This window comes from Lynx rufus, unplaced genomic scaffold (genome assembly GCF_022079265.1).
Source record: "Lynx rufus isolate CCGP_SWC_20201006 ecotype Redwood Valley unplaced genomic scaffold, mLynRuf1.p SCAF_2, whole genome shotgun sequence".
NCBI classification, from domain to species: domain Eukaryota; kingdom Metazoa; phylum Chordata; class Mammalia; order Carnivora; family Felidae; genus Lynx; species Lynx rufus.
This window is the reverse complement of record NW_025814834.1, coordinates 167,259,791-167,286,340: the sequence shown is the minus strand read 5'-3', so window position 1 is coordinate 167,286,340 and position 26,550 is coordinate 167,259,791. Positions and strand designations below refer to the sequence as shown.

General features: G+C 36.1%; 1 protein-coding gene across 1 annotated transcript in view; it reads right to left on the bottom strand.

Moving 5' to 3' along the window:
- DNAI4 (dynein axonemal intermediate chain 4) overlaps window positions 1-26,550 on the bottom strand; it is an 88,011-nt gene that overhangs the window by 50,814 nt on the left and 10,647 nt on the right. The window contains 4 exon segments of the mRNA XM_047082701.1: window positions 963-1,119; window positions 2,722-2,834; window positions 4,678-4,862; window positions 14,555-14,732. Of these exon segments, the coding sequence (XP_046938657.1) occupies window positions 963-1,119; window positions 2,722-2,834; window positions 4,678-4,862; window positions 14,555-14,732 (633 nt within the window).

The window sequence follows — 26,550 nt, the reverse complement described above, 5'->3', positions numbered from 1 at the left end:
AATCAAAAGTCGGACACCCAACTGACAGAACCACCCAGGCACCCCAAAAATCTGTTTACAGTAGCTAAATTAATTTCAGACAGAGCAGACTTCAGAGCAAGGCAAATTATCAGAGGGGCATTATAGAGGGGCATTACATAATGATAAAGGGGTCAATTCTCCCAAATTCTCCCAAAAAGGCATAACAATCCTTAATGAGGCAAAATAAATGAGGCAAAAACTAATGATCTATTTGAATTCATTAATAAGGAGCAATGGAAAATCTGCTCTAATATAGTAAATTCAGTTATTTTCCAATAACATATTTTTACTTAAGTTTTGAATATAAAAATGTCAGGCCTTTCTTTTTATTTTTTTATTTTTATTTTTATAAAATGTTTTATTTATTTATTTTGAGGGAGAGAGAGAGGGAGAGCATAACTGGGGAAGGGGCAGAGAGAGAGGGAGACAGAATCCCCAGCAGGCTCCACACTGTCAGCACAGAGCCCCATGCTGGGCTTGATCCCACGAACTATGAGATCATGACCTGAGCCAAAATCAAGAGTCAATCGCTTAACCTACTAAGCCACCCAGGCACCCCAGTCCTTTCTTTTAAACTGGAAATAACTTACATATGCATAAAAGAAAAAAAATATCATTAAAACCTTTATTGAGACTTGGAAGCTTCCTTTATTTCTTTTATTATTTGACTTAGTAGTGTACCCATTTCTTAAAGAGTATGGTAAACCTATGGGTTCTTCCTCTAGAAAAAAGTACATACAACATAAATAGTTTTCAAAAAAAACCCCACAAACACTTTTCATATCATTTCATAAGGCACATATATAACTTTATATAGAACTTCACCAAGCACACATGCCACCAGTCTTTATCCAGGAATGCCCCAAAACAGAAACAAGGATAGGAACCTCTGACTTAGCATTAAATTACAGAAGCAATATAGACAATTGAGCCATACATACCTTACTTTCATAGCTTCTTCAGATTCTACAGAAACCATGACTGTCGGTAGGTTAAAAAATCTTAGTGTTTCCGTCTCTGTGAGTATTATCTCTATAGTCTTTTCTAGGTCTTCTTTTGTTACAATTTTTCCAGGTGTTGCCCTCACAACTCGTAAATCTAAAATACACGATTTAATAAAAATCATTTACTAATTGCTATTTTAATTATCATTTTACCAAAATATGATGGGTCATATATTGCAGGTGGCTTTTATGTGGTCAAAGAACAGACCATATTGTGAGATGTATTCAATCCCTTCAGAAGGAGTCAATCCCTCTGAGTCTGGGGAAGATTACAATAATAATCCAATGCTCCTTGTCTATCTCTGAGAGGATGATCTTCCCTCCTGCAGCAGACACTGCTGATTGCCAAGTTTTCATTGGTAAGGCTTTCCCCCTTCCCTTGCCTCTTTCCATTAAGAAAATCAAGTGTTTAGTTTCCTAGCCTCTCTTGAAGCTAGGGGTCACCATGTGACAGAGTTCTGGCCAATGAGATAACAGTAGAAATACATAGGAAAGAAGACTTTCCTGGGGAAACTTTTACTTTCCTGATAAATAAAAGTGATATGGCTGGAGCTATTGCCTTTCTCCTTTCTGCCTTTAATGTGCATATAATATCCAGAGCTGGGGCAGATATTTTGAGACCATGAAGCAAGAAAGAAGAAGAAAAGGCTTAAGGAAAGAGAACAGCAGAGTCGCCAATCTAGAGTCTCACAGTTAAGCCACAAGATCCAATCCAAAAGCTATCTACCTTTTAAGTTCTTTTAATGTGAGAAAAATAAATGATTATTTAAGCCAATGGTAGTTGGGCATTACTTGTGTCAGAAGTATTCCTGTTACATATCTTAACACCAAAGAGTCTATGAAGCACTTTTCCAACCTTATGAATATTTTCATTAATCCTTCATTATCATCTTAGCAGAAGAGACATTCTTACTGCACTCCAAGGCAAGCGTTCCTCAAGTAGGTACCCACTTCACCCAGCACTTTTGATCATCCATTATTTCCTCATTTTTTTTACCTTTACTTGCATAATCCTTTACCTCATGTTTTATGTTCTGCTTGGAAGAAGCCACCCCTATTTGTTCTCCTGATAAATTACTAATCATCTTTAAAAACTCAAGTCAAAAGTCAATAATGTTCTCTGTTAATTCTTTTCTTTTTTCCCACCTCAAAGGTGTTAATCTTTCCATTCAAAGTGCTCCCATCACACTCTGCATATGTCCTATTATGGCACTGATCACAGTGTAACAGAATGACATCTCCTGAGTTAGAAGCAAAGCACTCCTAAAAAAATTTTTTTAATGTCTATTTCAGAGAGAGAGAGAGATAGAGTGCAAGCAGGGAGGGGCAGAGATTTGAAGCAGGCTCTAGGCTACAGGCTCTGTGGTCAGCACAGAGCCCGATGTGGGGCTCAAACTCTTCAACTATGAGATCATGACCTGAGCCAAAGTCAGAGGCTTAACTGACTGAGCCACCCAGGTGCCCTAGAAGCAAAGCACTTCTCAAACAGGATCTATGATTCCTGAGGCTGGTGGTACAAGATTCTCACCTTGGGAACATTGATACTACTCTGGTAATTCTCACGTAGCTACCCCTCTGGCCAGCATCTAGAAATCATTACCAGAGTTCTTTTATCTCAAGTATCTGACAAATAATAAGTATATTTGCTAAAGAAGTAAGGGACTGATACTGAAATAAATGATCACATTTTCATTACCTGTAAAACTAGTCAATTTTTCTTGTTTATAGGATGGTTCTTCTAGGTCTTCTGCTATTGATTCAGTAGTAGATACACTTGACTTAGAAACTATGCTGCTTCCTAAAACTGACCTTTAATAATGAAAAACAAAATTATTCATTTATTTAGATGTTCTTATGGGTAATTGAATACATGAACAAAAACATTATCATATTGAGAAATCAAATATCCTATAATCGTATGAGAAAAATTGATAAAAGTAAACTACTTCTTTAAACATCAAGCTGATTTGTAATATTCCTTAAGTAAAAAGTCGTTATTAAAAAAAAGTCATCATAAATATAATTTAGGGATAAAACATGTCAAACCTATGTCCAAAGTCCTGTGATGGATTCCCAATATATTTAGAATAAAAAGCTAAAATACAGCTTACCTATCCAGTCTCTCCATCTTCATTTATCACATTTCCCCCATCCTACCCCCTTTTTAAGTTCCTCAATCTTTTGGCACTCTCTTACTTTAGAGTCTCAGCCTAGAACATTCTTCCTTTCATTTTTCACCAATTTTCTGCTCTTCACTCAAATCCCATCTTAAATGTGATTTATTCAATTTTATAAAGGCCCTCTCAAGATTTAATTAAGAGAAAATCTATGTACTGGTTGGGAAATCAATACATTGAAGAATACAAAAATAATTTCTTTAAACATGTAAACAACATAATTTCGTGATATTATATACTTTTCTCCCCTTTCTACTTATAGGTACAACTTGTCCTCAAAAAGGTAGGTACAGTGGGGGCGCCTGGGTGGCACAGTCGGTTAAGCATCCGACTTCGGCTCAGGTCATCAATCTCACAGTTCGTAAGTTTGAGCCCTGAGTTTGGCTCTGTGTTAACAGCTTGGAGCCTGGAACCTACTTTGTATTCTGTGTTTTCCTCTGTCTCTCTCTCTCTGCTCTTCTCTTCCCCTACTTGTGCTCTCTCTCTCTCAAAAATAGGTAAGTAAAATTTTTTTTAAAGGGTAGATACAGTTTACTGGAATATTCTTTGTTTTACAGAGCACTCCTATGGCTACTGCATGCAAATTTTGAGTCAGACTCTAGAGCAGCATATTTTCTCCTAAAACGTGCTTAGTTAACTTCTGGAACTTTTAATTGGTCAAATGGAAAATTACACACTCAAATATTTCCCCATAATCTTTAGATTATTTTAGGACATACTGTTTAATTATTGCAAACATTCTGAACTTCTCTACCATAAACATTAATAAAATTTCACTTCGCTTACATAAAGTGTCTACATAACACATGCATAACATTTCATTTACAAAAAAATTATGAAACAAAAGATAAATCAAACCCTAGGAGAACATGGATTTACATGGGATATTGGGGGGAGCGGAGCTGCTTCTTCCCATAAGTTGTAGCATAAAAGAAACAGAAGAAATACGTCTGTAGGTATGTGATTAGCCTCATCTTTTGGTTCCTCAAGAAAACTTGTATAAAACCCATATATTTTCTCAGAAATGTTTGGTGTGAGTGTTGGAGAACTCTTTTTTATTCTTATTCTTTAATTTTTTTTTACATTTATTTATTTTTGAGAGACAGGGCACAAGTGGGGGTGGGGGGTAGTGGGCAGAGAGAGAAGGAGACACAGGATCTGAAGCAGGCTCCAGGCTCTGAGCCGTCAGCACAGAGCCTGAGGCAGTGTTCGCACTCAGAAACCATGAGATCATGAGATCATGAAGTCAGACGCTTAACCAACTGAGTCACCCAGGTGCCCCAAGTATTGGAGAACTCTTAAGACATGCAAACCTCTACACCTAAGTAAAACATGAGGGGAACATAGAGATGGCACACTCACACAGAGTGCAGGTGGGAGACCGAAGACAACTGACATCTAAGTTACATACATACAACTTAAATGAAAAGACAGCACATGTGATATAAAAAGAACAATAGAATTGTATACTCTACCTTGTAAAGTGCCCTAACATACTAGGATTTAATGTATTCTGATAAAGGCTATAAGAAGATATAAATTCTGCTGCAAATGATCCTTCTTGTGATGTCAGTAGTTTATTTGGCTTTGCTGTACCTGTATGTGGATCTGGATGGTAAAGAGGTCGGGGAGTGACATCAACTCCATGTGCATCAATTACCTGTGGAAAATCATTATTTAAAATGAAATAGGTAAAAAAAAAAAAAAAAAAAAAATGGTGGAGGGTTCTGAATAAATAGGCCCTAGAAAACAAAAAAAGTGGTAGGAAAAAAAATAAGTATGTTTCTAGGTTAAAATAAACATGAAAAATTGAATAAAAGTTTTTATTGAGTAAATGAGTATGAGTAATGAGTACGTATGAGTAATATACGTTATATATAAGCAATGTATATTAATTAATATCAGGGAAATTCAGAAAGGTAGAGAGAATTCATGCAGATTGTTAATATTTTTGTATATTTAATTTTAATCTATAAATTAAAAAAAATCACTATTATTCATTCAATATTTTATTAATAAACATTTCCCAATTTTTACATACTTCTGTTTGTTTTTGCCTAATTCTTAATCTTTTCAATTATGAAATTTAACACATACTGAAATACAGGTCTTACATTCAAGTTTTTAATCCATTTTGAGTTAATTTTTGTGTATGGTATAAATAATGGTCCAGATTCATTCTGGCTTTCCAGTTTTCCTAACTCTACTTATTGAAGATACTGTTTTTTCCCCCAGTGTATACTTAGCTCTTTGATTGTAAATTAATTAGTCATATATGTGTGGGTTTATTTCTGGGCTCTCTATTCAGTTCCATTGATCTATGTATCTGTTTTTGATCTATGTGTTCATGTGCAAATACCATACTGTTTTAATTACTATAGCTGTGTAATATACTTTGAAATCAGAGAGGGTGATGTCTCCAGCTTTTTTCTAAGACTGCTTTAGCTATTCAGGGTCTTTGTTGCTTCATACAAAATTTAAGATTATTCTATTCTGTGAAAAATGCCATTGAAATTTTGATAGCAATTGCACTGAATCTGTGGACTGTTTTGGATAGTGTAGACATTTTAACAATATTGATTCTTCCAATTCATAAGCATGGAATATTTTTCCATGCATTTGTATCTTCTTTAATTTCTTTCATTACTGTCTTGTAGTGTTCAATATACAGATCTTTTACCTCTATTAAATTTATTTCTAGGTATTTAATTTTTTTCATGTTTATTTTTCAGAGAGAGAGAGAGAGAGAGAGAGAGCGAGCGAGCGAGCATGAGCGGGGGAGGGGCAAAGAGAGAGGGAGACACAGAATCTGAAGCAAGCAAGCTCCAGGCTCTGAGCTGTCAGCACACAGCCCGACGCAGGGCTCGAATCCACGAACTGAACCATGAGATCATGACCTGAGCCAAAGTCAAACGCTTGCTGACTGAGCCACCCTGGCGCCCCTATTTCTAGGTATTTCTTTTAGATGCAATTGTAAGATTGTTTTCTTAATTTCTCTCTCTGAGCACTGGATATTAACGTGTAGAAAAGCAACAGATTTCTGTATGTTAATTTTATATCCTGTGAATTTACTGAATTTATTTACTAATCTAATAGTTTCTGGTGGAGTCTTTAGGATTTTCTATATATAATATCACGTCATCTATAAACAGTAACAGTTTTACTTCTTCCTTCCTAACTTGGATACCTTTTATTTCTTTTTCTTGACTAATTACTCTGGGTAGGACCTCCAGAATATGTTGAATAAAAGTGGCAAGAGTGAGCATCCTTATTGTTTTCTTGATCTTAGAGAAAAAGTTTTCAGCTTTTTACCATTGAGTATATATACAGTCTAATTATGTTGAGATACATTCCCTCTATTCCTGATTTGTAGAGTTTTTATCATAAATGGATGTTGAATTTTGTCAAATGCTTTTTCTGCATCTATTGAGATGATCATATGATTTTTATCCTTTATTTCATTGATGTGGCATATCACATTGACTGATTTGTGAGAGTTAAGTTAAACCATCCTTGCAACCATGGAATAAATCCTACTTGAACATGATCTATAATCCTTTTAACATATATATGTTGAATTTGGTTTGCCAATATTTTGTTTAGGGTTTTGTATCTAAAACATCAGGGATATTGGTGTTTTTCTTTTCTTGTGGTGTCATTTGGTTTTGATATTGGGGTAATACTGGCCTCATATAGTTTGGAAGAGTTTTCTCTCCTTCCACTTTTTGGAAAAGTTTGAGAAGGACTGATATTAATTCTTTGAATGTTTGGTATAATTCACCAGTGAAGCTGTCTGATCCTAGACTTTTGTTTGTTGGGGATTTTTGATTGCCAATTCAATCTTGTTAGTAGTAATTGGACTGTCCAGATTTTCTATTTCATTATATTTCAGTCTTGATAGGTTGTTTATTTCTAGAGACTTATGCATTTCTTCTAGGTTGTCCAATTTGTTGGCATATATTTATTCATAATATTATCTTACGATCTTTAGTATTTCTGTGGTATCAGTTGCAACATCTTTTTCATTCTGATTTTATTCATTGAACCTAATTTTATTTGAATTTCCTCTCTTTTTTTTCTTGGTGGATACAGTTAAACATTTGTCAATTTTTTTATCTTTTCAAAAAAACAGCATTTAGTTTCATTGACCTTCTCTATTTTCTTTTCATCTCTGTTTCATTCATTTCTGCTCTCATAGGTTAATTCTTTCCTTCTGTTAACTTTGGGCTTCATTCGTTCTTTTTCTAGTTCTTTGAGGTGTAAAATTAAGTTGAGACTCTTTTTGTTTTGTGAAGTAGGTATTTATCTCTATGAACTTCCTTCTTAGACCTGCTTTTGCTGCATCCCACAAATGTTGGTATATTTCCACTTTCACCCATCTCATGGTATCTTTTGATTTCTTCTATGACCCATTAGTTATTCAGTAGCAAGTTGTTTAGTCTCCACATATTGTTGAACTTTCCAGTTTTCTTTGTGTAATTAACGTCTAGTTTTCTAATACTGTGGCTGGAAAAGATGCTTGATATGATTTCATTTCTTTTCAATTAATTAAGACTCATTCTGTGGCCTAACATAGGGGCTAAACTGGAAAATGTTCCATGTGTATTTGAGAAGAATCTGAATTCTGTTGCTTTTGGTTGGTATTATCCTCTTAGAGGATCCATTCATTTTTCTTCATTCTTTTTTCCACTCTGTTTTTGGCTTGCATAATCTCTATTGCATAATCTCTATTCTTCCTTCTGACAGTTAAAATCTATTATTTAGTTCCTCTAGTGAATTTTTAAAATTTTGATTAATGTACTTTTTTCTCAACTCCAGAATTTCCATTTGGTTCTTTTTATAATTCCTTTTTGGTGCAACCCAGAAACAGTATTTTAGTTTATTTATTTATTTTTAATTGAGATATAATTGTTACATAAGATAGAATCGTTTTAGGGTACAACATGATTTGATATACGTATATTGCAAAATGATTACAATAATAAGTTTACTTAACATCCATCACTTCACATAGTTACAAAAAATTTTTTTGTTATGATGAGAACTTTTAAAATCAATTTTCTTAGGAACTTTTGAATATACAACAGTTTTAAAAAGTTACTTAAATTCCAGTTAGTTAACATACAGTGTAATATTAGCTTTAGGTGTGCAATATAGTGATTCAATACTTCCATACAATACCTGGTGCTCATTACAAGCACACTCCTTAATCACCATCACCTATTTAACCTCTCCCCCACCCACCTCCCCTCTGATAACCATCAGTTTGTTTTCCAGTTCAGAGACTCTTTCTTGGTTTGCCCCCCTCTCTTTTTTTTCTTCCTTTAGTCATTTGTTTTGTTTCATAAATTTCACAGGTGAAATCATATGCTATTTGTCTTTCTCTGACTGGACTTATTTCACTTAGCATAATACTCTCTAGCTCCAACCATGTCATTGCAAATGGCAAGATTTCATTATTTTTTTTTTTTACGGCTGAGTAATATTCATATATATATGAATTCATATGAATTCATATATGAATATGAATACATATGAATTCATATATATATGAATATATTTATACACACACACACACATATACCTCACATCTTCCTTATCCATTCATCAATCAATGGACACTTGGGCTTTTCCATAATTTAGCTATTGTAGATAATGCTGCTATAAACATCTGGGTACATGTATCCCTCTGAATTAGTATTTTTGTGTTCTTTGGGTAAATACCTAGCAGTGCAATTGCTGGATCGTAGGGTAGTTCTATTTTTAACTTTTTGAGGAATCTCCATACTGTTTTCTAGAGTGGCTATACCAGTTTGCATTCCTACCAACAGTGCAAGAGGGTTGCCCTTTCTCCACATCCTTGCCAAAAAGAGTTGTTTCTTTTGGTGTTGATTTTAGCCATTCTGACAGGTGTGAGGTGATATCTCATTGTAGTTTTTATTTGTATTTCCCTGTTGATCAGTGAGGTTGAGCCTCTTTATTGATATTTTCTATTGGATGTGATGGTCATCAGACCTTCTTTTACTTCTTTATTCATGGTTTCTTTGGTTCTATGAAGACATTTATAGTGATTTCTTTTTTTTTTTTTTTTTCAACGTTTATTTATTTTTGGGACAGAGAGAGACAGAGCATGAACGGGGGAGGGGCAGAGAGAGAGGGAGACACAGAATCGGAAACAGGCTCCAGGCTCCGAGCCATCAGCCCAGAGCCTGACGCGGGGCTCGAACTCACGGACCGTGAGATCGTGACCTGGCTGAAGTCGGACGCTTAACCGACTGCGCCACCCAGGCGCCCCAATAGTGATTTCTTTTAAATCTCTTTTTGTTAAATCTGACATCTGGTTCTTCCCACAGTTTCAATTGCCTGTATTTTTTTCTTAAATATGGGTCATATTTTTCTCTAGGTACTGATATCTCCTTCCTTTCTAAAACTTGTTATTGCTATTTGCTTGTTCATTTGTTTAGTGATTACCTGGATTATTTTAGTGCGATTTATTTCCCCATAATGGGTTGAACTGTGTCGCCCCACAAAGACATGTTGAAGTCTTAACCCCCAGTACCTCAGATTGTGAAAATAGGGTTTTTGCAGACTTAAGCAAGTTAAGATGAGATCATTAGGGTAAGCCCTAATCCAGTATGACTGATGTCTTTATAAAAAGGGAAAATTTTGACACAGATATACATAGAGGTAAGACATTATGAAAACACACGGGGAGAACACAATATGAAGACAGAGGATTGGAGTGATAGATCTACAAACCAAGAAATTTCTATGACTACCAGAGCTAGAAGGGAAACAGATCCGTTCTTATCGTATTCAGAGAGTGCATGTTCATGCTAACACGTTGATTTCAGATTTCTGTCCTCCAGAACTATGAGACAATGAATTTCTATTGTTTTAAGTCATATAGTTTGTGGTACTTTGCTAATGCAGCTGAAGGACTAGTATGCCCCCCCCCCAACCCCAACACTTACCCCCACACAATGTTAATTGTGCTTCTCAGGGACAAATAGCTTTGGGTATGCCCCAAACCATCCTGGAGTGACAAAGGTACTATTAGGGCTCTCTACTATACTTCTTTTTTTAAAGATTTATTTTTTATTTTTAGAGGAAGGGGAGAGGGACAAAGGGGGAAGGGAGGAGGGAGGGAGGGTTGTGAGAGAGAGAGAGAGAGAGAGAGAGAGAGAGAGAGAGAATATCAAGAAAGCTCCATGTTCAGCAAAGAGCATGACACAGGGCTCAATTCCAGGACCCTGGGGTCATAACCTGAGCCAAAATCAAGAGTCAAATTCCCAACAGACTGAGCCACCCAGGAGCCCCCTTTCTACTACTCTCACCCTGTCCACACTCAGCTGTTAAACTTCACTAACTGCCAGCTGACTGTTCTATTGTTTTCAATGCCCTGGGGCACAAATTCTCTAATCCAATCAAATTGTGGCTGCTTTCAGGGACTATTTTCTGAGGTCAATGTTTGATATTGAAAATGTTCCTCCCAGTAGTCTTATCATTCTTTCTGCCTCTGAATTTGACTACTCTAGGTATCTCATATAAGAGGAATCACACAGTATCTGCCCCTTTGTTACTGGCTTATTTCAATTAACATAATATATTCAAGGATCATCTATACCCTAGCATGTGTTGGAATTTCATTTCTTTTTGAAGCTAAAAATTTTCCAGTGTGTGTGTGTGTGTGTGTGTGTGTGTGTGTGTGTGTGTATCAAATTTTGTTTATTCATCATCTGCTGATGGAAACTTGGGTTGCTTCCACCTTTTAGCTATTGCGAATAATGCTGCTATGAATATAGGTGTACAAGTATCTGTTCAAGCTTCTACTTTCAATTCTTTTGGATATAGACCAAGAAGTGGAATTACTGGATCATATGGTAATTCTATATATATATATATATTTTATTTATTGGTATTTTTATTTTCTAATTTTTTGAGAGGGAGGGAGGAACTAGAAGGAGGAGAGAGAACATCTCAAGCAGACTCCAGACTCAGCACAGAGCCTGATATAGGCTCAATCCCACAACCTTGGGATCATGACCTAAGTTAAAATCAAGAGTCAGATGCTCAACCTACTGAGCTACCAGGTGCTCCTGATAGGTCTATTTTTAATTTTTTGAGGAATCACCACACTGTTTTCCATAGCAACTACACCATTACACATTTCTGTCAACAGTGCACAAAGTTTCCAAATTCTCAGTATATTCACCAACATTTGTTCTTTTCCATTTTTTTTTTTTTTTTTAGCCATTGTAATGAGCCTTAGGTGATATCTTATTGTGGTTTTGATCTGCAGTTTCCTAATGATTAGTGATATTGAGCATTTTTTCAAGTGCTGTTGGCTATTTGTGGATCTTCTTTTGAAAAGTATCAAGTACTTTGTCTATTTTTTAATTGGGCCACTTATTTGTTTGTTGTTGAGTTGTAGGAGTCCTTTGTATATTCTGAATATTAACCCCTTATCAGATTTTCAAATATATTTTCCTCATCCCATAGGTTGCTTTTCATTGTGTTGTGTCCTATGATGCAAAGGTTTCTAATGTTTGATGGAGTTCATTATATCCATTTTTTTCTTTTGCTGTATATGCTTTTGGTATTCTATCTAAGAAATCATTGCCAAACCAGTGTCAAAAAGTTTTTCCCTATGCTTTCTTCTAAGAATTTTAGTGTTGTAGCTATAAGAGTTTGATACGTTTTGAGTTATTTTTGTATATAAGAGTCCTACATCATTCTTTTGCATGTAGATATCTAATTTTCCTAACATCTTTGTTGAAAAGACTGTCCTTTCCCCATTGCACAGAATTGGCATCCTTGCTGAAAGTCATTTGAACATATTTGTAGGGTCCTCTGTTGTTTTCTATTGGTTTATGTGTCTGTCTTTATGCTAGTACTACGCTACATTGATTACTACAGTTTCATAGTAAGTTTTGAAATCAGGAGGTGTGAGACCTCCAACTTTGTGGTTCTGTTTTAAGATTGTTTTGGCAATTCGGGGTCTCATAATATTCCATATGAGTTTTAAAATAGATTTTTTAATTCCACAAAAAAATATCATTGAGGATTTGAGAGGGATTGCATTGAATCTGTATCTTGTTTTGGGTGGTATTGACATCTTAAGAAATATTCCAATGTATAAACAAGGGATGTTTTCCCATTTATCATCTCCTTTCATTTACTTCAGCAATTTTTGTAGTTATCAGTGTACATTTTTCACTTTCTTAGTTAAGTTTATTCCTAAGTATTTTTATTATTTTTGATATGCTGTAAATGGAAATCTTTTTTCTTAATTTTTTTGGATTATTCATTGATAGTGTATAGACACATGACTAATTTTTGTGTGTTAATTTTCCATCCTACAACTTGCTGAATTTATTAGCTCTAAGTACTTTTTAAAAAAATGTTTATTTATTTATTTTGGGGCACCTGTGTGGCTCAGTTGGTTAAGTATCTGACTTGATTTCAGCCCTGGTCATGATCTGAGCCCCTGAGATGGGCTTTTACGTATCGTAATACCATATAATATGTATGTATTGTATATATGTATGTATAATATACACATAACACATATAATGTATATATAATAATATATCATTGTTATGGACTTAATGTTTGTATACACCCCAAATTCATATTGGTCTCCTAATCCCAATGTGATGGTATTGGAAGGTAGAACCTCTGAAAGGTAATTAGGTCATGAAGGTTGAGACCTCATGAATGGGATTAGTACCCTTCTGAAAAGAGGCCAGAACTAGCTAAATCACTTTCCACCATGTAATACGCTGAGAATATACTGAGGATAACTTGAAAATTTAGCAGTCTGCAACCTGGAAGAAGGTCCTCACTAGAACCCAACCATGCTGGCGTTCTAATCTTGGGCTTCCAGCCCCAGAACTGTGAGACATAAATTTCTTTGTTTATAAGCCATCCAGTCTATAATACTTTGTTATGACAGCCTGAGATAATATAGTACCCATTTGTTAAAATTATATAAGCTTATTTCCATTGTGTGGCTATTATAAGCAAAGCTGCTATAAACATTTGTGTATAGTTTTTATATAAACTGATACTTTCTTTTCTCTTGAGTAGATACCTAGATGTGGAATGGCTGGATGATATAGTAGGTATATATTTAGCATTGAATAAAGTGCCAAATGGTTTTTCATTTTTCATTCCTACTAGCAGTGTATGAGAATTGTTCCTCCACATACTTGCCCACATTTGGTATGATCAGTCTTTTAATTTTAGCTATTCTAATAGGTGTACAACAGTATCTCATAGTTTCAATCTGCATTTCCTAATGACTAATGCAGATTGTCATTTGATGTGCTCATTTGCTATCTGTATATGTACTTTGTTGAAGTATTTGCTCAAATGTTTTGTTCATTTTAAATATGAAGTTGTCTTAATATTGTTTTGAGAATTGTTTATATATTTTGGTTATAAGTACTTTATCAGATGTTTGCTTTATAAATAATTTTTCCCACTGTATGGTTTCTTTTTCCATCCTTTTAGCATTCTTTCAAAGATCAGAAGCTTTAATTTTGATAGAGTTCAATTTACCAATTTTATCTTTAATGGACTGTGTTTTTCGGTCATATCTAAAAAAGTCATTGCCTAGCCCATTCAGATTTATATATTACATACTTTTCTGTATATATATTATACTTTGATTAAAAGTTTTAAAAATTCAATTCTTAGTTAAATGTTTTCTTATTTTTTTTTTTAACATTTATGCATTTTTGAGGGCGAGAAACAGAGAGAGAGAGAGAGAGAGCGTGCGCCAGGGCATGAGCAGGGGAAGGGCAGAGAGGGAGGATCCAGGATCCAAAGGAGGCTCCAGGCCCTGAGCTGTCAGCACAGAGCCTGACATGGGGCTCAAACTTATGAACCATGAGATCATGACCTGAGCTGAAGTCCTAGGCTTAACCAACTAAGCCACCCAAGTGCCTTTTAATTAAACATTTTCTAATGAGATAACCAATTTGTGATAATTTATATTTGCTTGGTAATAATTTATATTACCAAGAAGAATGGATGTTAGCTTTACTACCTATATTATAGCCAGGTTAGCTATTATTAACACTATAATCAACTAGTTCTTAAGGTCATGAGTAGACTTTCCTCACTCCACCCTAATGTTTCTATTACCAGTAATGAATTATAGAAGCCAACAGCCAATGTTACACTGTAAGATATGTCATGTGGCAAAGACTCTAACAAAATCAATGTATCAATATTAGAAGTGAGTTCATTACTTCAAAGCAGGATATTTTCTACTTTTAACATTTCAGTCAAGTTCTTTATGATGCCATTTTCAAATAAACTCAGAATTCTAAAGAATATTACCTGTATCACTGTCCTTGGGGTGGAAATACTCATTTTTTCTGCTTTTATCTCAGGTGCAATTGTCAAGGTTTTTGACAGAGCCATTCTGCTTTGGTTTGCACCACTATATCCTTTTGTTTGGGTCCCTTTTACTGTGCTGATAAAGCTAATAGACTTCTTTGGCTGTGGGCCAGTGCTCCTATATCAAGAAAAGATAACATAACACGAAGGATTCATGATTGAAGGAAAATTAACCAACAATAAAAATCAGACTTTCATTTAGAAACATGGAAACAATCTGAACATAGGTACAAGAAAGAATAATAGCTACTTGAGAGTTCAATATGTATAAGCATAGTTCTAGAATGTTTACATGCATTGTATCACTTTTTTTTCTCATAATCCTTAAGAGGTTGTTATAAATATCATTTTATGTAAAATCAGAGAGACTTAAAGGGAACTATTCCTATGAGAGTTGAAATCTGAACCTAGGTAGTCTGATCCAAAGTCTACAGTGATTTTTCTGGTCTCAGTTTCCTTATCTGTAATATGGGGATATTAACAGTACCTTATTCACAGATTATTATGAGGATTAAATGGATTAATTTGTATATTATAGTTAGGAAGTCTCTGGCACATAGGAAGCATAAGTGAGTGTATAGGGCAGCTGCATAGGCAGAATGAAGCATGAGGAGTAAAACCTGGGAAGAATATTGTGTTTCTGCCTGAACAATTACATAATAATTTTTAATAAGAAGAGAAGATAAAATCAAAATGTCTCCTGGAGAAAAAAAAAAGATATGATTTCACTTTTCTATACTCTGCAAATTCCTTAACACAAAAACCTACCTTATCATTCCTTTGTTCTAGTACTCTGTACTACGGATTTCTTCTATAAAACAAAGATGATCTTCCCTCAGATTATAAAAAGGAAACAGGTTTCCAAAGAAAACATTTTAAACAATAATTTTACTTTTCATATCATAAAAGATCAGACAAGAATGAAATATTTTTAAACGACAATCATCAATCCACTTTTCATATTTTATTTTTCTTCATAGCATTTATTACTACTTGCCACTTTGTTGTTGTCCACTCCCTTGCTAGAATGTTAGCATCTTCAGGGTAAGATCTTTGTCTTGTTAATTGTTATATTCCTAGAACCTACGACAGTACTCAGGATATCATGGTCTCTAAAGAAGTATTTTTTAAATAAATGAATTCCTGCAATGAATTCATGCAATATTTCAAATTTATATTGTCTTAAAGTATTTTACTCTATCCTCCCTCCTCCAATGTCTAAATGACTTTATCTTCAACATCTCTAAGAAAATAAGAACAAACAATCTGGTTAAAAGCTCCTTAAATTATTTCTCCATTGTCTTATATTCTTCTTCCATATCCTACAAACTCACCTAAACGCATCTTTCTTTCTTTCTTCTTTTAGTAAAAGAGTTGCCATTCTTATCTAAGGCTAATCTTTCTTCTTGTGCTCTGAAATCTGTCTGTTACTACTTTCTCAGGGACTATTGTACATCAATAATTCCTTATCCACTACATATTATTTCCTCTTTTCCCCTTGAACATATAATTATCCTCCATTCATCCCCCCAACTAAAAAAATCCTTCCTTTAGCTGTGTCTTCCTCTGTTACTTTATCTACACTTCCTTTCATAGTCTAACTCTTCAAATATTAGTAAATAATACTGTCTACTTCCTTATTCCTTATTGGCTCCAAAATTCACTGCAATCTAGTTCCACCTCTCCTCGCCTACCGCATAGAAATTACTTTCATTATGATCCCCTAGTGCTTCAACTTGTCAAATCCAAGGGACTCTTTTCAGTACTTATCTTTGTAGCATCTGACAGTTAACTCTTCCCTCTTCTGGGACATCACTGTCTCTTATTTTTCAACCTCCTTGGGACCTCTAACCACCTGACCCTTCCATTTTGGACTAATTTGTACCTTTTAGGTTTCTCATCTCTCTCTATTTAATCCAGAATCTACAACTCACTAATTGAATAACTCTTTTACCATTATATTCAACTTGGATTTTCTTTCTCTTTGACCTTTTGCCCTATCCTTACAAAAGCTAGTCCTCCCATTTTATTTCTCCTTTATTAGTTTCCTCTTTTAAAGATTACACTTAAGCTCAAACCCCAGTTATTAGTTTGTTCTCTCTCTCTCTCTCTACACACACACACACACACACACACACACACACACACACACACTATCCCTGAGTAAATTTACCAACATCCATAGTTTCAATGACTACTTCTATTCCACTTCCTTATGGAAGTCTATCATTACCAGTACTACCTCCTTTCTTCCATCCCCTGAAGATTTTATATCCTAAATTACTGACTCTCTCTCAAATATTACTTCTGGCATAATTCTTGAGTATTTCAATATCCATGAAGGTAATCCTTTTAATGTTATGGCCTCTTAATAACTTGAAGCCTTCTCACATACATGATCTAGCCCTCCTTGCTATGTCAGCTATTTATTCCAATGGTCATACATGGTCATCCCATTGCTAAGGGCAAGGTCAACTATCACTTCCTTTTTTTCCAGCTTATATGCCCTCTGAATACCCAAATTCAAACAACTCTATTCAACTCCCTTCAACTCCATTGTCACCTTAGAGTCCTTGATTCTATCTACCATGTTTACTCCCTTCCCCATCCCTCTCATGCAATCTCTTCTCTCCTGAGCTTACAGTTAATAAATATAAGCCATAGTTAATTATTGACATACCTCGGAGATATTGCAGGTTCAGTTCCAGGCTACCACAATAAAGCAAGTATCACAATAAAGTGAGTAAAATGATTTTTTTTTTGTTTCCTAGTGCATATAAAAGTTATGTTTACACTATAGTCTATTAAATGTGCAATACCATTATGTCTAAGAACACAACATACATATCTTAATTAAAAAATACTTTATTGCAGGGGCGCCTGGGTGGCTCAGTCATTTAAGCTTCTGACTTCGGCTCTTGTCATGATCTCATGGTTTGTGAGTTCGAGCCCCACGTCAGGCTCTGTGCTGACAGCTCAGAGCTTGGAGCCTGCTTCAGATTCTGTGTCTCCCTCTCTCTTTGCCCCTACCCTGCTTGCACTCTGTCTCTCGCTCTCTCTCAAAAAAAAAATAAACATTGAAAAATAAAAAAAATACTTTATTGCTAAAAAATGTTAACTGTCATCTGAGCTTTCAGTGAGTAATAATCATGGATACAGTTCATGATAAGAAATACAATAATAAAAAAGTTTGAAATATTGTAAGAATTACTGAAATGTGACACAGTGCCAAAAAGTGAGCAAATGTTGTTTGACAAATGGCGCCAATAAGACAAGCTCAACACAGGGTTGCCAGAAACCTTCAATCTGTAAAGTACACAGTATCAACAAAGTGCCATACAGTGAAGTGCAATAAAATGAGGTATGACTGTATTATAATCTTTACTTACATTCTCATCTTCCTTTTCCTTTTCCTTTTTTAAATTCACTGTATTTGCTGGCAAAACCAAAACTATGATCCATTCCAATCATCTTCTTATGTTGAGCCTTGCACCTGTGTATCAACCATGTTTCTAGCTTCGGGTAAACCTGATGTTTTATCATTTGCCATAAATGTATAGGCCCAATATGTCTTGTTCTGGACAAACTGATATGCTCAAGTTACTGTGCCTTGGTTTCCCGACTCCTTGTCACTCCTTTCCCTCCCAGGGGTACAATTTTCCAATGCGAACTAGTCTATCCCCAACCATCTCTCTTATCAGGCTCTCACACTATGGGCCACTATATATCTTCCCTAATCACCCTATAGCCAGGTACCAGACAACTTGGGATGGTCCCTAGGTTCCAGATCCCACTGAAATGATTCAAACTAGTCCAGCTTAAGCCTGTTCACCATGTCTCACCTCTACCTTCCCACCAAAAGCACAATAGAGATGGGCCCACAGTTTCTCCCTTTCTCTCTGCCTGGTGGCTAACCACACTGCTTCCCAATGTAGCCCCCTGTAGCATTGCCTGCCCTCTCCTCTTGGAAACTATGAGTAATACACTATTTTTTTCAATGGCAATCACTTCCTGATCTATTGACCTTACTATACTTCTAATTTTCTTTAATACACTATGTTTTAATTCAACCTGTACAGCTAAAAGAAGCTGGAGAAAAAAACATCCAACCATGATGCCAGGTCTCACTTTATGGATTTTTGCTTTAAAGTGTGTCCTTAAAATTAAAAAGTATATGGAAGCCAATGAAAATGATAACACCACAACCCAAAACCTCTGGGACGCAGCAAAGACAGTCATAAGAGGAAAGTACATATCAATCCAGGGCTTCCTAAAGAAGAAAGAAAGCTCTCAGATACACAACCTAACCTTACGCCTTAAAGAGCTGGAAAAAGAACAGCAAATAAAACCCAAAACCAGCAGAAGACAGGAAATAATAAAGATTAGAGCAGAAATTAATGCTTTTGAAACAAACAAACACAAAAAACCCAGTAGAACAGATCAATGAAACCAGAAGCTGGTTCTTTGAAAGAATTAAAAATAGCTAAACCACTAGCCAGTTTGATCAAAAAGAAAAAGGAAAGGACCCAAATAAATAAAATCAAGAATGAAAGCGGAGAGATCACAAGCAACACAGAAATAAAAACAATAATAAGAGAATATTATGAGCAATTACATGCCAATAAAATTGGCAATCTGAAAGAAATTGACAAATTCCTAGAAACATATACATTACCAAAACTGAAACAGGAAGAAATAGAAAATTTGAACAAACCCATAACCAGTAAAGAAATTGAATTAGTAATTAAAAATCTCCCAAAAACCAAGAGTCCAGGGCCAGATGGCTTTCCAGGGGAATTCTACCAAACATTTAAGGAAGAGTTAACACCTATTCTCTTGAAGCTGTTCCAAAAAATAGAAATGGAAGGAAAACTTCCAAACTCTTTCAAGGCCAGGATTACCTCGATTCCAAAACCAGACAGAGACCCCACTAAAAAAAAGAACTATAGACCAATTTCCCTGACAAACATGGATGCAAAAATCCTCAATAAGATATTAGCCAACCAATCCAACAATACATTAAAAAAATTATTCACCACGACCAAGTGGGATTTATACCTGGGATGCAGGGCTAGCTCAATATCCACAAAACAATTAACATGATTCATCACATCAATAAAAGAAAGGACAAGAACCATATGATCCTCTCAATAGATGCAGAGAAAGTATTTGACAAAATACAGCATGCTTTCTTGATAAAAACCTTCAAGAAAGTAGGGATAGAAGGATCATACCTCAAGATTGTAAAAGTCATATATGAAAAACCCACCGTTAATATCATCCTCAATGGGGAAAAACAGAGCTTTCCCCCTAAGGTCAGGAACAAGACAGGGATGTCCACTCCTGCCACTGTTGTTCAACATAGTATTGGAAGTCTTAGCCTCTGCAATCAGACAACACAAAGAAATAAAAGGCATCCAAATCCGCCAGGAGGAGGTCAAACTTTCACTCTTCGCAGATGACATGATACTCTATATGGAAAACCCAAAAGATTCCACCAAAAAACTGCTAGAACTGAATCATGAATTCAGCAAAGTTGCCAGATATAAAATCAATGCACAGAAATCGGTGCATTCTATTCACCAACAATGAAACAACGGAAAGAGAAATCAAGGAGTCGATCCCATTTACAGTTGCACAAAAAAACCATAAAATACCTAGGAATAAATCTAATGAAAGAAGTGAAAAATCTATACACTGAAAACTATAGAAAGCTTATGAAAGAAATTGAAGAAGACACAAAAAAATGGAAAAAGATTACATGATCCTGGATAGGAAGAACAAATATTGTTAAAATGTCAATACTACCCAAAGCAAGCTACATATTCAATGCAATCCCTATCAAAATAACACCAGAATTCTTCACAGAGCTAGAACAAATAATCCTAAAATTTGTATGGAACCAGAAAAGACCCCGAATACCCAAAGCAATCTTGAAAAAGAAAACCAAAGCAGGAGGCATCACAATCCTGGACTTCAAGCTATACTACAAAGCTGTAATCATCAAGACAGTATGGTACTGGCACAAGAACAGACACTCAGATCAATGGAACAGAATAGAGAACCCAGAAATGGACCCACAAACGTATGGCCGACTAATCTTTGACAAATCAGGAAAGAATATCCAACAGAATAAAGACAGTCTCTTCAGCAAGTGGTGCTGAGAAAACTGGACAGCAACATGCAGAAGAATGAATCTGGACCACTTTCTTACACCACACACAAAAATAAACTCAAAATGGATGAAAGACCTAAATGTAAGACAGGGAGCCATCAAAATCCTCGAGGAGAAAGCAGGCAAAAACCTCTTTGATCTCAGCCGCAACAACTTTTTTTTTCTTTTGAAAGTACTTTATTTTTATTGTTTTTTTTCAATATATGAAATTTATTGTCAAATTAGTTTCCATACAACACCCAGTGATCATCCCAAAAGGTGCCCTCCTCAATACCCATCATCCACCCTCCCCTCCCTCCCACCCCCCATCAACCCTCAGTTTGTTCTGTTTTTAAGAGTCTCTTATGCTTTGGCTCTCTCCCACTCTAACCTCTTTTTTTTTTTTTTTTCCCCTTCCCCTCCTCCATGGGTTTCTGTTACGTTTCTCAGGATCCACATAAGAGTGAAACCATATGGTATCTGTCTTTCTCTGTATGGCTTATTGCACTTAGCATCACACTCTCCAGTTCCATCCACGTTGCTACAAAAGGCCATATTTCATTTTTTCTCATTGCCACGTAGTATTCCATTGTGTATATAAACCACAATTTCTTTATCCATTCATCAGTTGATGGACATTTAGGCTCTTTCCATAATTTGGCTATTGTTGAGAGTGCTGCTATAAACATTGGGGTACAAGTGCCCCTATGCATCCGTACTCCTGTATCCCTTGGGTAAATTCCTAGCAGTGCTATTGCTGGGTCATAGGGTAGGTCTATTTTTAATTTTCTGAGGAACCTCCACACTGTTTTCCAGAGTGGCTGCACCAATTTGCATTCCCACCAACAGTGCAAGAGGGTTCCCGTTTCTCCACATCCTCTCCAGCATCTCCTGATTTGTTCATTTTGGCCACTCTGACTGGCGTGAGGTGATATCTGAGTGTGGTTTTGATTTGTATTTCCCTGATAAGGAGCGACGTTGAGCATCTTTTCATGTGCCTGTTGGCCATCCGGATGTCTTCGTTAGAGAAGTGTCTATTCTTGTTTTCTGCCCATTTCTTCACTGGGTTATTTGTTTTTCGGGTGTGGAGTTTGGTGAGCTGTTTATAGATTTTGGATACTAGCCCTTTGTCTGATATGTCATTTGCAAATATCTTTTCCCATTCCATTGGTTGCCTTTTACTTTGTTGGTTGTTTCCTTTGCTGTGCAGAAGCTTTTTATCTTCATGAGGTCCCAGTAATTCATTTTTGCTTTTAATTCCCTTGCCTTTGGGGATGTGTCGAGTAAGAGATTGCTACGGCTGAGGTCAGAGAGGTCTTTTCCTGCTTTCTCCTCTAGGGTTTTGATGGTTTCCTGTCTCACATTCAGGTCCTTTATCCATTTTTAGTTTATGTTTGTGAATGGTGTGAGAAAGTGGTCTAGTTTCAACCTTCTGCATGTTGCTGTCCAGTTCTCCCAGCACCATTTGTTAAAGAGACTGTCTTTTTTCCATTGGATGTTCTTTCCTGCTTTGTCAAAGATTAGTTGGCCATACTTTTGTGGGTCTAGTTCTGGGGTTTCTATTCTATTCCATTGGTCTATGGGTCTGTTTTTGTGCCAATACCATGCTGTCTTGATGATTACAGCTTTGTAGTAGAGGCTAAAGTCTGGGATTGTGATGCCTCCTGCTTTGGTCTTCTTCTTCAAAATTACTTTGGCTATTCGGGGCCTTTTGTGGCTCCATATGAATTTTAGAATTGCTTGTTCTAGTTTCGAGAAGAATGCTGGTGCTATTTTGATTGGGATTGCATTGAATGTGTAGATAGCTTTGGGTAGTATTGACATTTTGACAATATTTATTCTTCCAATCCATGAGCAGAGAATGTCTTTCCATTTCTTTATATCTTCTTCAATTTCCTTCATAAGCTTTCTATAGTTTTCAGCATACAGATCCTTTACATCTTTGGTTAGATTTATTCCTAGGTATTTTATGCTTCTTGGTGCAATTGTGAATGGGATCAGTTTCTTTATTTGTCTTTCTGTTGCTTCATTGTTAGTGTATAAGAATGCAACTGATTTCTGTACATTGATTTTGTATCCTGCAACTTTGCTGAATTCATGTATCAGTTCTAGCAGACTTGTGGTGGAGTCTATCGGATTTTCCATGTATAATATCATGTCATCTGCAAAAAGCGAAAGTTTGACTTCATCTTTGCCAATTTTGATGCCTTTGATTTCCTTTTGTTGTCTGATTGCTGATGCTAGAACTTCCAACACTATGTTAAACAACAGCGGTGAGAGTGGGCATCCCTGTTGTGTTCCTGATCTCAGGGGAAAAGCTCTCAGTTTTTCCCCATTGAGGATGATGTTAGCTGTGGGCTTTTCATAAATGGCTTTTATGATCTTTAAGTATGTTCCTTCTATCCCGACTTTCTCAAGGGTTTTTATTAAGAAAGGGTGCTGGATTTTGTCAAAGGCCTTTTCTGCATCGATTGACAGGATCATATGGTTCTTATCTTTTCTTTTATTAATGTGATGTATCACGTTGATTGATTTGCAAATATTGAACCAGCCCTGCATCCCCAGCCACAGCAACTTCTTACTTAACACATCTCCAGAGGCAAGGGAAACAAAAGCAAAAGTGAACCCCTGGGACCTCATCAAAATAAAATCTTCTGCACAGCGAAGGAAACAATCAGCAAAACTAAAAGGCAACCGGCAGAATGGGAGAAGATATTTGCAAACGACATATCAGATAAAGAGTTAGTATCCAAAATCTATAAAGAACTTATCAAACTCAACACCCAAAAAACAAATAATCGAATGAAGAAATGGGCAGAAGACATGAATAGACACTTCTCCAAAGAAGACATACAGATGGCCAACTGACATGTGAAAAAATGCTCAATATCACCCATCAGGGAAATACAAATAAAAACCACAATGAGATATCACCTCACACCTGTCAGAATGGCTAACATTAACAACTAGGCAACAACAGATGTTGGCAAGGATGCAGAGAAAGAGGGTCTCTTTTGCATTGTTGGTGGGAATGCAAGCTGGAGCAGCCACTCTGGAAAACAGTATGGCGGTTCCTCAAAAAACTAAAAATAGAACTACCCTACGACCCAGCAATTATATTAATTGCTTATATTAATATAAGTATTACTTGGCGATTAAAAAGAATGAAATCTTGCCATTTGCAACTACGTGGATGGAACTGGAGGGTATTATGCTAAGTAAAATTAGCCAGAGAAAGACAAGTATCATATGACTTCACTTATACGAGGACTTTAAGAGACAAGACAGATGAACATAAGGGAAGGGAAACAAAAATAACAGAAAAACAGGGAGGGGGACAAAATAGACTCTTAAATACGGAGAACAAACAGAGGGTTACTGGAGGGGTTGTGGGAGGGGGGATGGGCTAAATGGGTAAGGAGCATTAAGGAATCTACTCCTGAAATCATTGTTCCACTATCTGCTAACTAATTTGGATGTAAATTAAAAACAATAAAATAAAAAAAATAAAGTACTTCCAGATGGAAAAAAAATAAAGTGTGCCCTTAATGTGCCAGCAATCATACTGCATCTTTTTTTGGTTCACTTTTCAGTACACCTTCTGAGGTCACTATTTCATACTTCTCTCTCCTTGAATATCAACATTTCCTCTCCCATTTTTACTTTCAGCTTATTAAATGAGAAAAATGAGCTAATCAGGTAACTTTCAAATATTGCCACGGTCACAACTATGCACCTGTCTATATCTATGTCTACATTCCCTATTTTTCTCTTCCTACTCTGGACAAATTACCTATGATTCCAGCTTAGGTCAATTTCTCTACTCCTGTGCTAAATTCCATTTCTTCCTGCCTATTCAAGGACATTGCTCTAGTAATTCTCTCACGCATCATAAACTTTTCTCAGTCTATTGGATTATTCCTTTCAGCATGTAAACATGCTATTCTTTTCTTATCTTAAAAAATTTCTCTTGATTCCATCTACCTCTCCAGTTACCATTCATTCATCTTTCCTTTAATTATAGCAACTCCTTTGAAAGAACAATTTGTACTTATTGCTTCTCTTTTTTTAAGAAAGTAATTAATTAATTAATGTATTCATTTATTTGAGAGAGAGAGACACAGAGCACGTGTGAGTAGGGGAGAGGGGCAGAAGGAGAGAGAATCGTAAGCAGCCTCCACACTCTGTGCAGAGCCTGATGCAGGGCTTGATCCCACAACCCTGGGACCATGTCCCAAGCTGAGATCAAGAGTGGGAAGCTCAACTGACTGACCCACCCAGGCACCCCTATACTTTTTGTTTCTAATATCCCTCCGTTTATACTCTCTTGAACCTGATCCAGTCAGGTTTTAGCCCTTATCATTCCACCAAAAGAACGCTTACCGAGGTCCAGTCACTTCCACAATATTAATGCCAATGTTCTCATCTTACTTTCCAGCAGAATTTACACTGCTCCTTCTTTGTTCTTTGACTTTTTTTTTTTTTTTTTAACTTGGATTGCAGGACACTTTCCTTATCTGGTTTTCCTTCTACTTTTTCTGCAGTGTTCATCCTTGGGCTCTTCCTATTTCTGTCTATACTCATAGCCTAGGTGAACTCATCCAATGCATGATTTATAAACCATCTATATGATAATGACTCCCAAATATATATCTCTAACTGTACCTATATCCTCTGAACCCTAGACCTATATACCCATCTCCTTACTTGACATCTCAGACTCAAAATTAGCATGTCCAAAATTGAGCTTCTGACAATGTCGTCCTCACCCTGTCCAACAAACCTACTTCTCTTGCAGTCTCCCTCCCTTTTTGTCAAAGATAATGTGATTCTTTCAGTTGCTCAGGTGAAAAAACTTCAAAATATATCCCAAATCCAACCATTTTGTTATCTTCCTTGTTGCCACCATCCTGGTACAAATAACTATCCTATCTCTCTTGGATTGTTGCAGTAGCCTTCTAACTCATCTTCTTGCTTAACATCAGTCCCTTGAAGTCCATTCGCCACATGGCAACCAGAGTGATCCCTTAAAACACAAATTAGATCATGTCACTGCTCTGCTTAAAACCCTCCATTTATTTACCATTTCATTCAGAGTAAAAGCCTAAGTCCTCACTATGACCTAAAAAGTCCTACGTGCATCCAGTTAGGTCTCTGACTTTATGTTCAATATTCTCTCCCTTATATACTTTACTCTAGTCACAATGGCATCCTTGATATTGGCAGGCGTATTTCCTTGTCAGAGCCTTTGTCCTTGCTATCCTCTTTACCTGAAATGCTTTTCCCAATAAATAAACATGTTTAGCATCCTTTCTTCGAAGGTCTTTACTTAAAATCACCTTCTTAGTGTGACCTTCCCTGGCTCCTCTATCTAAAATGTCAAATACTCCTCCTCTTAAATATTTCATATCCCCTTGCTTTATTTTTCTCCATAGGACTTATACAACATAATGCATCTTTTACTTATGTATCTTATGAATTAGCTGTCTCCCCACTCCATAGAATTTAAGTTCCATGGGGGTCAAAATTTGGGTTTCTTCAGGGGCACCTGGATGGCTCAGTTGGCTAAGCATCTGACTTTGACTCAGATCATGATCTCACAGTTCATGAGTTCAAGCCCCGTGTTGGGCTCTGTGCTGACAGCTCAGAGCCTGGAGCCTGCTTCAGATTCTGTGTCTCCCTCTCTCTGTGTTCCTCCTCTGCTTGTGCTCTGTCTCTCTCTCTCTCTCAAAAATAAATAAAGATTTAAAAAAAAATAAAAATGGCACCAGCATTCTTCTCG